The 16342-nt window shown below is 37.3% G+C and overlaps 1 protein-coding gene across 12 annotated transcripts in view; it reads right to left on the bottom strand.

Annotated features, from left to right (window-relative positions):
* Window positions 1-16342, bottom strand: part of cep112 (centrosomal protein 112) — a 102137-nt gene that overhangs the window by 69770 nt on the left and 16025 nt on the right. For 11 of the 12 annotated variants that reach the window (XM_067476292.1, XM_067476288.1, XM_067476295.1 and 8 more), the window contains exons 9-17: window positions 14536-14622; window positions 11658-11757; window positions 11028-11146; window positions 10422-10565; window positions 5567-5721; window positions 5186-5315; window positions 5014-5106; window positions 4284-4343; window positions 3203-3282 (exon numbers count right to left, since the gene is read on the bottom strand). In XM_067476292.1, coding sequence (XP_067332393.1) covers window positions 3203-3282; window positions 4284-4343; window positions 5014-5106; window positions 5186-5315; window positions 5567-5721; window positions 10422-10565; window positions 11028-11146; window positions 11658-11757; window positions 14536-14622 — 968 coding nt within the window. The remainder of the gene's footprint in view (window positions 1-3202; window positions 3283-4283; window positions 4344-5013; window positions 5107-5185; window positions 5316-5566; window positions 5722-10421; window positions 10566-11027; window positions 11147-11657; window positions 11758-14535; window positions 14623-16342) is intronic. The other variant, XM_067476293.1, reaches the window with a different exon arrangement.

Below are 16342 nucleotides of genomic sequence, written 5' to 3'. Positions count from 1 at the left end.
GTAAACAATGAAAAGGAAAGGCTACACATGACTGGTCATCAGAACTGAAAACACATTAACCCCCAGTTGTTTTCCTTCTCTTGAAATGAGTAAATAAAATATTAAAAACATTTAAAATGGTTTTTAAAATGTTTATGTTAACATATATATTAAACAGTAGATTGTGTGCATCAACATCTTAAACTATCATAACCCAGCGCATATATCACACAGTATAAGGCACCGGAAAGGCATGCTGGGAATTACTACTTGTTTAACTTTATCATCCATCTTCCCATCTTCATGCATAAACACACACACACTCACACACACAAACACACACACAAAACCCCTACGTGTGGCCTTGCTTCGACTTTGAAGTTCTCCTGGATCGCCTTTAAAGGCCGTCAGTGTTGCCACGGCAGCAGGCAGGTAGCAGACATCAGACTGCTTAGTGTGAGCGTTCGTGTGTGTGTGTGTGTGTGTGTGTGTGTGTGTGTGTGGGGGGGGGGGGTATGGGGTATGAAGCCTGAGTACTTAATTAGCTGAGAGCCCGTTGGGCCCCTTGCCGTTTCTCTGTGTTTAACACTAAATGAGGAAATGACTGTCTCGTTAGTGATACTGACAACAAGGATAATTTATGCACAAACAGATCTGTCTGCCGTGTTTAAGCTTGTCCTCTTGTTGCCAGACAATGACAAGCAACAAAAAATAAACAGGCACAACCATCGATGTCCCTTTGCAATATTTATGCACAATGACAAAAACACAAAGGAACAGTTAAAGTGACCATGTTCTAAAGCTCAACGCATTTTTTTCATCTTGAAAAAGAGTTACAGTATCTTTGTTTTCAGAGGCTGTTTTTTGTCCTTTCAGCTTATCCTGTGAGTTCAGTGTCGCCACAGCAGATCGTTGATTTGGCACAGGTTTTACACCGGATGCCCTGACACAACCCTCCCCACATTCTACTGGGATTGGGACCGGGACTACGAGATGGGGATTGGTTGTTGGGGGTTCAGCGTCTTGCCCAGCTATGCACCAGCAATTCTTTTAAATCCACTCTTCCTAGGTTGCTATTATTTTGTGCAAACAGTTGAATACCTCTCTTGGGGGGGCGATAATGAGAGATGAGGTTGTTGAATGAGCTGAAGTTCTGTTGAGTTGAATTGTGAAAAACCCATTGTAGTTACGCCAACTGTAATCTGCTCGCATCCAGGTAATGTGGTGTTGCGTGAGATTATTTATGGAGTGGAATATGCCGACGGGCTGGTTGGCTGTCTGATTAAGTGGAGTCTGTGGAAGTCTAGGCTGTTTGCAGACTGTGCTTGCATAGGTCTGGAGAGAAGGGAGCGATAGAGCTAAAGAGTAAGATTATGGGGGAGGAGTAGGATGAAGAAAGAGGGTAATGGGGAACAAAAGACGCAGTGGGTAGTAAATGGTAATAATTATCTTAATGCGTAAAACTGCTGCAATCCATTTATGTGAGTCAACTTCATACCTAGTACTTTTCATGCTGCCTCAACACAAGGATTTACTGAAACACTCAATGGAACTGAGCTACATCACACCTGCACCTTTCCTGCTATGACAAATTGCTAAAAAGCAAAAACATTAACCGCAAAAAATTGCCCACGGACTTATCAAAAAGAGAGGAAGAATTCAAATGGCATCATGTTTCTCTCCAGCTAAGAATATTCAGTCTCACTTGATCACTAGTCTGGTCTCCAACAGGATTCGAGGGAAGTATTTGGCTTTAGCTACATGTTCAACCAGTTTCATCAGCTAGTCCCTTATTTTGTTATTTTTTTATGCTTGCAGGCAGTGGATTTATAGAGAGGCCCAGTTGATTTATAGAGCTTTTGTTTTGCTGAAATCACCTACCTACTGAAACTAGAAAAGGTTCCGATGTGAGCGGTGACACTGAACCACGCGGCAAAGGTAGAGGCCACAAACCAAAACAGTTCACTGAAAAGCACTAAAAAGATCTCTGAGGAACTGTAAAAAGGGGCAGGATTGTGTGAGGGTTCACCACCAAGACCAATCTCATTCAGATTACACAGTCATTTGCCAAAATATTTGTGTTAAAATTAAGTATTTTACTAAAGTATACGAGTGAATATTATCAATTTAATATCCTCAAATATTTCTACCATAACTCCTGAGGTTCAATTTCTTATGTTGAATATTCCATTTAATTTATGATGTATCATTATGTTTTATCTTAACAGTAAATTTTCTATGACTCTTTATTTATCTATTAGTTTATTGTTGTAGTTAATGGTTGATTTATGTTGTATGATTAGGTTTGGTCATTCTTATTACAACAACACGAGTGTCTATTACACGAGAAACTCTGATCTGTAAGCCTCCTCATCACAGTTTTCAGGCTCTCGACTGGAACAGCGCTACTCACTGTTAAAAAAAGATCAAAGAGTGTGCAAGGGTTGGCTTGTTAAAGCCAAACTCCACCTTAAATCAAAATTCATACACACTGCTCTTAAGATCAAAGACTTAAGTCAGTAGACATAAACAACCCTTTAATACAGTTTGAAGCCACAAAGTCAGCACTCAAATGTGTGATGCTAATAATTGTAAAATAAATATCATGCTAGAAATATGTGTCGGAAATTTCATGACCAAAAGGGGCAATTTCAGCACAAACACTAATAAAGCAGAAAATCTTTCCATATACCTGTCAAATACCCTGGGGCACTATACTGTGTTTGTGTTATGATGATATTAGATTATGATCAGGTTTGCTTAGTATTGCGCGCACACACTGTGCTTCCAAGAAGTCTGCTAGACCATCTCCAAGATTGTTCTATCTTTAGGATTCTTTGGGTTAGCTCACTATGTCATCTGTGCACATCTGTAAAACATAGATGCACACTGGCTGATATGCTGATGGTGTGTGGCTTATACCATAATGTTAAACACTTGGCAAAGAAGGAAGGAGAAGGGCCACACACAGACATACTTCCGAGCTCATTAATTCGATTACTGTGGAATTTCTGAGAGAAACTATGAAGATTTGTTTGAATAAAACATTTTTGATTTTTGGACTGTGCAACTGTGGCATTAGATTTTACAGTTTAAGGCTAATAAGGATATTTAAATACCAACTATGATCAGCACCGAGCAAAAATGTTATTGTAATTCAGATTTACCACTGACTCCCTAAAACATTCACTATAAGATTGGAATTTATGCTTTCGCGATGTACCTGAGTGCATCTTCTTGTTTGGCTAGCTTCCTCTTAGCCTCTGTTTTTTCTTTCTCTGCCTCATTGTAGATTGCTAAGACCTAAAAGACAGAAAGAAAGGCATTCAAAAAAGTGAGTGCAAGAGCAGATGCCATCAAACATCACTCAACAAAACTCTTCTGCCTGTGACCTTGTGCACCTGGTCTTGTCTCTTCTCTCTATCACCCCATCAAAAGAACCATATGAGGCCATCTACCTCCACAGAGGGCCTCTTACTCTGAATCTATGGCAGCCATATGGGTCTTTCTTATTGCATATACAGATACCATACTCTGGCCTGCTTCCTGTATCTCATTTAGCACTTCGTGGGAGTCGAAAGAGGATTTTTTAAAATATTTTTCCAACAAAACTCCTGGGTACAGTTTGCATCTCCCTTCATATTGCAGAATCGGGAAAAAACATAAGGTGAAATAAATATTGACTGATTACAAGGACTGAACGAAACAGAATACATCTTAGGAAAATAAAAAGACATCAAAATAAAAGAAGAAAAGAAGTTTAGGAATGGAGGGCACACCAAGTTCTTACATGTGAATTAGCCCATCTCTTGTTATACCAGTCGGCCACCAGCACACACTGTTAATGTGGCACTTCAAGTCTTTAAACTTTATCTTCACCTAGGAAATCTGTCTTGATCTGGTCCAGCTCTTCATTAACAATGGTCTTTGTGCTCTATGGATTATGACTATGCCCTGTGACTTTGAAGAAAGTCACTCAAACATTTAAGCCCAGGTACACGTTTAAAAAATTTAAAAATTTCCTGTTTTGCCAAGTGACAATTTTAAATGATCCCAATCTCAACTTTGTTTAACAACTCCTCTGCTAAAAAAAAAAAAATTCCATCCCCTTTCACTTCTTTTACCACTCTTACATTTACTTAATCACAGCTCTGATTTTATGAGACATAAAATCTTAAAGAACATGTGACTCTAGCCTTTGATCTCCACTTGATTGTTATCACTTTGTCCAGGGCTTTAATGCAATGACAAAAACTATGGAGCTCGGTGGATCAGTTTCTTTGAAGGAGTACGTCAAACACTACCTTTTTCTCACAGGTGATCTGCAGTTCATCTTTTTCTTGCTGAAACTTTATCTCCTGATCCTGAAATGCAGAAGAAGTGAGATTTAATATAAATAGGGATACATTAACATATATGCACACAAACAAAAATGTTTTCAAGACTTACACAGAGACATACCCATAACACGGATGTTAATGTCATCTTAATTACAACCTATGCAGACAATGTACATGGTTAAACCCTGACATCTGCTACTACTATAGGTCACATGCAGGGCTTGACATTAACTGCTTACTAGTCACTGTGGTTGGTGTTAACTTAACTCAGAATTTTCACTGTCCACAATTATGTTGTAAAATTTACTTTTAATTTATTTAATTTGACTATGGAATGCAAAAATGGATTTGAAGTAAATTTATAAAACTTAACTAGAAATGACCCCTGCAAGTCAAGACTACATGAAACATATAACATTATAAAATAGGTCATTATTAATTATTTACCACCATATATCCTATAATCAGTGCAGTAAATAATTTTCTTGGCTGGATCATATGTTAAATACTATTTACAGTATCTGTCATGTTCATCACCAAATTTACAGTTAAAAAGAGTATTGTAAAGATTCCCTCCAATCACAGAGAATAAAGATTCTGGGCAAAAAGAGATCAAAAAGCTTATCATGTTTGAAATGTAACACTGTTGCAACCTGTTAAGAAAACACACACACGTCACGCACCTTGCACATACCCTAACTTGTTGGTGTCTCCGATGTTCACTGTCCTGCAGCTGTTGTTGGAGCTGAACTACTGTTTTCTCCAACTGTTCTATCACCTCCGAGGCCTGGAAGAGAATTCTGTATGAAGCATCAGTAACATCAAGCCACAATAAATGTAGAAGGTAATACTGTGGTAGTGTGGACCTTAGCACTCGACAATGCATGTTCCTGATGTAAGTGGCTCACGTCAGTTTCATGCTTGACTTGGAGCTTCTGCATGGTCTGCTCGTACCGCTCAGCCTGCTGCTCCTTCTCCTTCTGCAGGATCATTATCCTGTGCACAGTTAACAGCTTGATTCAGACGGCATGGTAGGCTTGTTACATTACAATACCCTTAACAGTAGTCTAATATTTTATAAATCCCTCAGTTTATGATTTTAACCATGTCATTTTAAAGAGTTGGCACATAGGTTTAACTGGGATTCAAAATTAACAATATTGGCAAAGAGTATATACTTGTTAAGAGCATTTGTATCCTCTTAACCAATTTACATGCCATTACACTTTTATGTCCCAGTTTCAGACCTTCTGTTGGCCTCCTGTAGTTCAGCGCCGATGGATGCAATATGGATCTCCAACTGGGCCTTTTCCTGTGTCACCTTCTGACGCAGTGTATTGCCCTTCTCGACCTCCACTGACAGATGTTTTACCCGCAGCTCCAGCTCAAGCATTGTTTTGTCCTAAATCAAATTGGTACAAAAATACTAAAGCTCAAAACACAAGCCTGAAAAAAAAATGCCATGGGTCAGAAGGCTGCATTCTCCCAAAGAGACACGTTTGCTTTTATGCTGATCCTTTTTGCTGTTTTTGTGTTGCTGCATGACAGCACTGGGGGAAAGACAAAGACAGAAGGGAGAGACACACAGCTGGTCCACAGCATGAAAGTCCATTAAACACACTGCATGGTCTGTACAAAAAACTGAAGCAAAAATGTCACTTCTCTATATATGTTTTGCATGTCGGGCCTTTGAAACTTTAATTTAATGCTACAATCTCACTTTGTTTCCCTAATTCTGACATTAGGATCAAAATAAAATCATAAAGTATGGCACCTACTTGTGACTACAGTTGTCATTAACCCTGCCATACACCCACCAAACAAGGAACAGACTTTTTTTAAGTCTGTATCAGATTTTAAAAAAGGGGAACCCTAAGTACCAAGATTCAAAGTTTTTGCGATGTCTTTCCAGAATTTCTCGTGAACACTGCATTAAGACATCTACATATTTTTGGGACATGTTTTTAGAATGTCTTGTAAGCATTGCGGGCAGCGTATGTCAGGGTAGTTGCATTGAAACATCACCTTTATCCTGAATTAATATGACAGATGTTTTCATCCAACACCATTAATAAGTGAAGCAACTTAACCAATAATACTTTGCCATGTCGACCAGAGAAGGTGGGGACTGAATCACCGCTCCTGCACTTGGTGGTAAAACTAAAGCCACCCACATCTACACAAGGGGGAAAACAAAACGGGTACAGAATCCAAATAAATCCGACTGGTTGACTAAAGGGCAATTTAAGTAATAATGTGGAACAAAAGGAATCATGATAAGACGTTCAAAAGACATTCTTCACTAACATACGCAATAAGCATCCATTGTGGAAGTCTAGAGGATGACCCCCAAAGTGGGTCCAAAACAGACATTAAGATTTTCTCTTGCTTAGATATTCAATTATGAATTTAGAACCTTTGCATACGTCTAACACATAAACTCAGCATTCAGAAGATGTCCTAAAAAGACATCGCAAATGCTTATTTGGAATAGTGTGGATGTATAATGCATCTAAATTTTACAATTGTAAGACATCATTTAAAACCTAATGTGGAATGAATAAATAAATAAATAAATTTTGGGATTACATGACACACAAAATATTAACAGCTTCCAGTAAATTACCAATATTAATAATATAAATAAATAAATAAACACACACACACACACACACACACACTAATCAGATCATTCATACAAGGCCCTTTTCCTAAAGTAAATATTACTACCTTTTCACTACTGCCCACATTTTAATCTTATTTTATTTTAGAGGATCTTGAACTTATAAACCTATGCTTAACGTTTCTACTATGAACTAGCACAAGCTGGAAATAACCAAACTGTTGTTAGCTACAGTAGACCTACATTTTAAAAATGACCAATAGCTCGATTTTTAAATATTGCTGACCTCAAAGTGTAGTATGTTTTTTTAATCAAAGGATAACTGTGGCTTCACAACATTCCAAATGTTCAGAGTCAGCGACAAGCAATGCTTGATATAAAAGTAAAAGTGGCCAAGGAAAGTGGTTTATGTGTTATTTAATTTGAAGTATCAAAAGCTCAACCAGGATTACAATTTTCATTAACACTGTTATTAAAGTTTAGCTGAATAGACAGCTTCTTCCATTAGTGGTTTAAGGAAAAGATGGGTCCCCTCAATGTACACTGTCGCACACAAAGTGTGCGTGTCCATATGACAGCATAGAATGCAGTGTCGGCAGGCTGATAAAAGAGATGATGCGGCGCTGATTAAAGATGGAGCTTGCTAGTCAATCTAGATGATGACAGAGGCCAGTGATGACAGAAGGTGGAATGATGGAAGAGGAGCGAGCAGCCTGTTTAGAAAAGTAAGAGAGCTGTGCTCTGCAAGGGTGTTGAGAGAGATTTTTGTCTTTATGTTAGCAGTGCAGAGGGCTACAAAAATGAATAAGGGGTCTGTGTGGTGCTGGGACGTGTGCTGACACTTAACTTTCTGGCAGGAGATGAGAAGAAGCACCTTGTCATACTGAAGCTGCAGTGGGCACACCTGGACTCACTCGGGGGATCAAATTATGTCCCCTAATTAGGTGTTTTAAAAGGAGAATTACAAGGTGTGAGGTGCAGACTACATGAGCCACATTATTAACTCGACTTCCCTTTAAAATTTAGAAGTGATGAAGTCTTTGAAGAGGAAAAAGTAATTTGTAACAAAAAAAAAACTCATAAAAAGTGATGCATGACCTTTTACAGTTAGTATCAGTAATAGGGCCAGCAACTGGAGGACAGCCTGCGTCAATCATCTCCTGAGGCTTGTGTTTACATGCATGAATACTGTGTTTTAAACACTAGTGGTAAAGCAAGAACAAAAAGTGAAGGAACAGTCTGGTGTATGATGTAGAACAGGCTGTTGACTTGAGGAACAGGTCTCATTCAAATGCACATTTATACTATACATGTTGTTTACAGGGTACAGATGCAAACGTACATAAAAGACTCTCTAAAGATGATACGACTATACAGTGTTTTATAACTATGTATTTATAAATGTATGTAGGTTTATGTATATGTATATGTGTGATACTGTCCTAAACTGTGGTGCTAATTTCTACTTCTTTGAACAGAAGGCAAAAATACACTTTTAACATATTGAGAAATATCATTGAGATATTCCTAATAATGCATCTACTGTTCTAGTGCAAATAAAAGCTACATTATCAGACATTCTGATACAAACATGCAAAGGCCTGGAATGCCAAGATTATTCACTTGTCCAATACCTAAGCAGATAACCATCTGTATTTATTTTTAAATATCTACTGATCCACTCTCTGTTCTGCCCTGTCCTTAGATAACATCCAAAAATAACAACGTCTGACATATCTATAAGCTCTTTGATCTGTGTTGGATAGAAATCCAACCACGTATTGCTGGGTAGATGAACAATCTTCATTTCACTGTTATTAAAACACATTCATTGTGCTGCATTTGAATTGGCATAAATAACAAATCTGGGTTTATCTTGGCTTGGATGTGTTACTTGTGAAGTGAGGGAAATTTTTCTCATTGTGCTCTGGGTATGAACTTTTATTATCTGCATCTCCCCCCTCATAGTGAGTAGATGAGTACCAGAAGCCTAAAACAGATAAAGAGTGTAATTTACTGTACAAATCCCATGTTTAAAGCTAATAGGTAAAAACCCTGGAGGAACCACTAACATTTCTTCTTTTAAATGATATCTTTTCGGCCTCTATAAACATGTAAATAAAAACATCAAGAAACGTAAAACACATCCATGTCATCAACTTGTTCCACATGTTGATTTGGCATGTCTTTTTACACCCGATGCAATTCCTGCCGCAACCCTCCTATTTTTTTTTATCCGAGCACGGAACAGGCACCAAGGTTGGCTTTGGTGGCCAGGCAGGGCCACACCTGGTGGGGTGGGGTGGGATTCCATCCTGTGGCCCTCTGTATCCCAACCCAATGCTCTATTCAATTGAGCCACCAGGCCCCAAAAACTAGAAATGTTTTTTATATATATATATATATAGATATATTTTAAAAGATAAGGTTTAATGAGACAACCACGCAACTACATAGTTGAGATAAAGTCCACTTTGAACACTCCAGTGTAGGTATGTGTGTAGGTCGGCCCAACCTCACAGTAGGACAGCAGCTAATTTATGATGACAGAGGGCTCTTTTCATTCTCTTGGTCCTTGTCTGTCCTTAATTATTAAAAGACGGACCTTACAACTGGCTCCGCACTGTCCAGTGTTTGATGGCTCGTAAATGTGGCTCTGTTGACAGATAAAAGCCAGAAGTAATATGTGTGATACATACAACGCTCAATGAATGCAAATACTGATAACAATACTGTTTATGAAACAGTGCAGTCATCTGACATCTGGTGTTGATGATCCTCACTAATGAAATGTGCACAGAAATGTGCACGATCCCACTTAAAAAAAAAATCAATCCTTTCATATGGCATCAAAGAAACTGTAGCTTTGGGAGGTGCAAGTATGCATGCGTGCATGCACGTCTTTGAACACAGCCATGTGTGAGATTTAATATACACTTGGATCAAAGACCTTAAAAAAGATGACAGATATAAGATATGAGAGTCATTCTTGCCCAGAGGTTACAGGATGTCTCCCTTCATTTCAGCCATGAAATAAAGGGACATGGCTGTGTTTGTCACTGTTTCATTAAGTGTACAAGTGACAGATGGAAACACTATGGTCGAAACAAGGTATGAGAAAAGATACAAATGTGTACACACACACACATACACATATACACAAACAGGGATTTTTAAGTGAATGAAATAGATTACAATTAAATGAATGAAATAGAATAAAATAAAATAGAAAATCAATTTTATGCTGCTCTTGAAGATTAAACATGATAAACCTTATGTTGTTGTTTTGAACTTCTTTGTTTTAATCACCATTCTATCAGATTAAATTCATTCATAACAAGGTTTTTCAAGTATAATTGTCAACTCAGAATCATTTGCAGGTATTGCTATATATGGTTGATCATTTTTTATCACATACCATGTGTTAGAGAACTACTAGTGTTTTGATATACTGAAATCATTTGCACGTCTGTACTCACAGTTGCCTGTGACCGAGTATTATGCTCAGCCTCCATCTTAGCCAGTCTAATGTTTGTGTCCTCGAGCAGCTCTTGGATGTTCTCAGTGTGTTTCTTCTGCAATTCAAACTTCTCCTGCTCCATCTCTGTCACAGCAGCATGCAGCTGGATAGGCAAAAGATATTTTATCAGTTGTTGACCCTTCTGCTTGTATTTCTATAATGTCTCTTTAAAAAAGCCTCTACCATTTTTCTTTTCATAGGATTCAAGTCAAAAAACTATTATATATATGGCTATGTTTTTATTTTTATATTACATGTGAGAAAATGTGTTTCTTGAGGTCGTTTATTAACAGAATGAAGGAATTTAGTGCCCTAAACGCTCAGTTAGCTGAAGCACTTGGGAGTGAACACAATTTACCCAGGGAAAAGAGCATTAATTTTTCAGCACTACAACAGACAATCATAAGCATGTAAATAAAAATTGTTTTGTAAAACATTGGAAAGCTTGGGTGATTGCAGTCAAGTTTGCTAGTTGCATGCAATTAAATGGTCTTCATCTGGCTCAAAGCTGCTTACAGCGGGGTCGGGCAGGAGAATATCCAAGCCCTTTAACTTTTGCTCATACCTTCTTCTCCCACTCATTTTTCAGAGAGTCTGTGCTCTGATCCGACATCTTTTTCAGCTCAACAATCTGCTTTTCTTTGCTCTCACAGATGACCTGGGATTCCCGCAGAACACTTTGAACTGTGGGAAAGCACATATGCATAAGAACACACACGAACACACGCACACACACACACACACGTCAGACCCTGCTTAAGGGCATGTACACAGATGGACGCATACACACACACAGAAAGACGGACATACACTCATTCTGATTGATGAGTTGTCAGAAAATCAATGTCAATAAAGTTATTAAAATAATATTGCTTAAATAATATAAAATAATATTGCTTCTATCAAATGCCCAATAGGGATCCTCTTTCCAAGCTTATATATTTCTCACCAAATGCTTTCAAAGGCGACAAAAATGTGGAGACGAGTTAGAGAGGAAAATGAATATTTAGCATGAAGAAGAAGACACACATTATGTGATTAAATTTTAGGTTGAGCAGAACAGCTGGAGATTGTCATTCCACACTAGTGAAGTCTCTTGTGCAATTGTATGTTTTTGGGCCTTTTTACTCTGAGTGTTCAGAGACACTAGTATAAACATTTCTTCAGTTAACCCTGCAAACTTGTGACCTCTCACCTTTCTTCTCCAGCTTACGGATCATCTCCTCTGATTCCTTCTGCTTGGCCCAGTACATATTCTTTATCTCATCAATTTCACCATTCTTTCGGTCCAGAATCTAAGGAAAACAAGAGATTATTTTGATACATATTTTAAAATATTTTGCTGTCTTAATGTGGTTATCTTGCATTTTGATAATGGGTCTTATTTAATTTGTTGAAGCTTTTTTACTTTGACCACTCTCAGATCATAGACCATGGTTCAGACTCAAGGGTGCACAATGTGTTTTAGTAAGAAATGCAAAATGTAAAAACATTGGGCAACACTGGGCAATTTAAAACTGCGTACAACTAACAATTTAACTAACAACAAAATCAAAAGTTATAGACATGAATTCTCTGATGTGTCCAATTAGTGGTTTTCAATGAACCAAAATGCAAATTTAAATTCATTTATGTACATTACTTTATCTCAAAAATGTTGTCTAAATAATATAGATTGGGTTACTTGTAAATTTTAGGCCTAAGTCACTGTATAACCTGACAGCGCTACATCTTCTGCATAGAGATCTTTTACTTAGGGGGCTATGAGCTAACTGAGTAAATGGCAGCTGAGTGAACCACCTGTGCTGAAATGTGATGTGGTAACTGCATCTGCTTCCTGCTGCCATCTGTGTGTAATTAGTTAAATTAGGCCATGGAGAGTTGGAGCTCCAGTATAAAAAGACAGTTTGGCACTCACAGGGTGATTTTCTTCCTACGTACTTTCTTGGAAATAAAGTCCAGAAATTACAGAACATTCAGGTGTCTGTGTAGAGCTATGGTAAATCGGAAGGCAACTATTCTTGAAATTCAACTATAACAATGGGATTAAATCATCTACCTTAAATGTTACTATAAACCTATTTTTAAGTATAAATGATAATGATATTGGTATTTCTCGATCAATTAAAAAGTGATAGTAAATCAGGATTTCAAAAACAAATAACGCACTAATTTCTGGCCTAAAATACCAAAAAGTAAGTGGTTATCTTTTAGTCCAGAACTGTCCCTTAGCTTATAAAACCTTACCATTGCAGCATTATGCCCTATCCAAGTGCACTTAGTAGCCAAGCCTGTCGTCCTCTGTGAATGGGATAGGGGAGATGAAAGGAGGATGGACCAGCTGGAGCAAAGCCTATACAGCATTCAGTGACACCCAATTTTTTTTTTTTCATTTCATAGATTGTTGTCTTTTTAGGGGTCTACCAAGCTGGCAATGACACAGGGTCAGCTTCAATAACAGTGTACTACACAGTGGGAAATAGCAGCATTTTGGATGCCCATTTTAGGCTTTTATAAGACATTCTGAAGTAAGGGTAAATCCAGCCCACCACTCTAGGGCTTTACTTAATAACATAGGCAAAAAGCATAAAGAGAAATGAACTGTAGAAGAAAATGTGACTGTAGTGGTTTTTTAGTAGGCCCTGGCATCTCCTGTTAATCTCAGATTATTTGCATGTTAAGCACAACAACCATTATTAAATGTTTATCCTCTCCATCTCAAGTAGGGGAACAATGACCAGTAGCCTTTTCAGCAGCCTATACATTATTCATACAGAAACTGTTTAAAACAAAACCTACAGTAGCTTGCCCATCAGAGTGTACTCTATTTTGAGGCCATTAAAAGGACTACTGGGTAGAATTCATAAGAAATTAAATAAGACATAATGTGTCATTTGTTTGTAATTAAAAAGAAACACTGAGTGTGTGTGTGAAAGAGAGAGAGAGCAAGAGAGAGAGAGAAAGAAAGAGCTGTCATCCTGTCTCTTGTCAAACACAAAGATGCCATGAGCATCTTAGAGTGGAAAGAAAATTGGAGTGTTTTCTGTTTTATTAAAAGCTTCTGTGGCAACAAAGGAAAGTCATACTGAGGATGTGACAGATCCCAGGTACTTGATCTGCAGCCTAACTGATGGGCACCTAGTGTGAAATAAACCAGCTTTACTGCTATTTTCACTAGCTGACAAAGAGCTTTGAAGACATGATTATTTGCAGGATGGTGCAATGAGCTGAAGAGAGACTTTCTTTCCTTTTCATTAGCCACCAAACAAAATTAAGAGTAGGTAATAACATTGCAACACAGGTTAACTAGTTTTTATAAGCTGCATGATTAACTGCCCTTAAAGAAATTGTTCACTCAGAACCTAATGCATTATTTCTTAATATATAGCATGCTGGTAACAAAAAAAGACTGCAAACAATTATCAGATAAGCAGTGGACATAATATTGGCACCAGGTTTGTTTTGTACGCTGTATGCATGGAATCATGACGCTTGACGAGATGAAGTGACTGACATGAACTATATAATTTCATGCCAAATGCAAACAAAGAAAAGCAGCAGTTGTCCAGAATGGGATTCAGTCATGGTCAGACTACGCCCTTCTCTTGCAAACTGTGACTGGACATCCTTAGAAGCAAATGGAATGCTGTTAGTCAAACTATGTCCAGTTCAATGTGGGACACCCGTATAGAATATAAAGCACTAGTGGACACTGGTTTTACTTCGAACCGCATCTGGGGTAGGTTTACTGAAACAATATTATATGTAATATTAGGTCTGCTGTTTCTAGAGATAGGATTTACAGAACATATGGCAAATGTAAACAATGAATAATTATGTGTTAAAGTATCAGCTTTACACTCGTGTGTTATATACAAATTACTACTGACAAACTTTTTTGTGACCTGTAATCTTACACAGGTTAGATTTAATATAATTAAAAATGCTGAGGTGCAGCATAAACATAACAACAGCTCTTCAATCTATAGCCAGAACCTACATAATATAGGTGAAATCCACAGTGACAGCAGATGCTGAGAGAGTATCCACCTCTTTTGGTTTTTTATACTTACTTTCTCAACATCTGCATCGTGTCGCTGCTGCATCTTCAGTTTCTCCTCCTGGTGCTTGGCTTCGACTACTTTGATCTTCATTTCAATCTGGAAACACACAAAACCAGAAGTTATATGTGTATTTAACTCTCTGGTGATTCAGTTTTTACAAAAACATTAATATTGAATATTATTTATTACCAAGACACAGGAACAACAAATTTTGTTCTCGAAAGTGAAACATTGAAATGTGTCCTAAAAACATTGTCATATTGAGTGACAAGCTCACAGAGAAAGCATAAATCTGGATAAAAGAAGATACACTGTGTCCTGTCTTGCATGCAAGTGCAGCTGATGATGAAATAAACCACATTAACATTTAAAACATTTATCCATGCAGAGCTTCAAAAACTTGTAAGAAGCCGAGATCTACTCAACTGGGTGTGAATTTCTGTGTATACATATATTTGTGATAAACTCTTCAGTCTATAGTAGGACCAAAAAGAGCAACCCTGCGTGTTTTTGTGTGTACTTGTGCATACACATGTTAAGGCAAAGCAGCTTAATTTAAAGAGTACATTTCAAAAACAAAGGCAATTTAAATTACTTTGCATAGGAAAAGAAAATCATTACAGTATTAAAAAACTATAATAAATAAATAAATAAATAAATGCCACAAACGCAAAAGGGGAAACAAAACTGTTGTAGAGAAACCAATTCATTAAGGATGTGTGAACACAGCCACATTTTCACTTCACAGTTGAAATAGGTTCGATTTACCTCTTTGCACAGTATAGTAACTAAATGCAGCTTCAACCTGTATGTTAAAATACGTGTGAAACACATAAAATTAATTATGAAATGTATGCTGGCGCCATATAATTGAGTGATTTATAAACTAGTAGTAGCACCTTAAAACCTCTTATATAGATAACTGATAGCCATTGTAAAGAGCTTGAGCATTAGCTGGTGTTTTCCAAAGAGCAGGCAAAAGACTGTTGCGATAGTGCACCCTGCTGAACATACAACTTTTATATGACCTGTAAGTTTTGCTGGTTTTTTTTTTCATAAAATGGGGATTTAATTATGGCCAGGATGTGGAAGCTAAAGTCATTACTGTACAAAGCCTTACAGTGACCACTGAAGAAACTAATTAGTAAATGAAGACAGGCTGTATTTACATTTTCAAGATACAGGTATGCTAATTTAAAAAGGAGCACAGGAAATACCTTGACGTAGTAGTTAATTATCTTACATAATCGGAATCTATTCAGTCGTTATAGTGAATTGACTGTCAAACCGAATGTTTGTACCAGTATAGATAGCTTACTATGTATATGGAGCGCAGTTACTTGTCAAACCTCAATGTACAAGTAGTATTTAATTAACTTACTTAATTTTGAATCCATTAATTTTTTATAGTGAATTTAATTTTACTGTCCAACCTAATTCATCCTCAAAGAAATGTTTGTACCAGTATACATAGCTTACTCCAAAAAACACTGTGAGCACTGAGCTTTGCTAACACTGTCGCACCCAAAGAATTCACATTTACTATAAATATCACTCACGGGGTGTAGCTGCGGTTTGTAAAGTTTGTCGGAAGAGAATCTTCTGAGGGGACGATGTAATGTTTGCATTAATATGTCTATTAACACAGGGTGTGCCTTGCTATAGGGAATGTTTAAATTTACTTAAACTCTCAAATAATTAGAAGGAGAAGCATATCTTATTATCTAAGATCAACAATACATACAAAACAACTTAGTCTCTGCCTTTGAGATATAATCTCAACCAAATGAAAATTTTACTTAATATTCCTACCTAT

This window comes from Channa argus, chromosome 15 (assembly GCF_033026475.1).
Source record: "Channa argus isolate prfri chromosome 15, Channa argus male v1.0, whole genome shotgun sequence".
Taxonomy (NCBI): Eukaryota; Metazoa; Chordata; class Actinopteri; order Anabantiformes; family Channidae; genus Channa; species Channa argus.
Note: the sequence above shows the minus strand (reverse complement) of the source record. Positions and strands in the feature narration are given on the sequence as shown.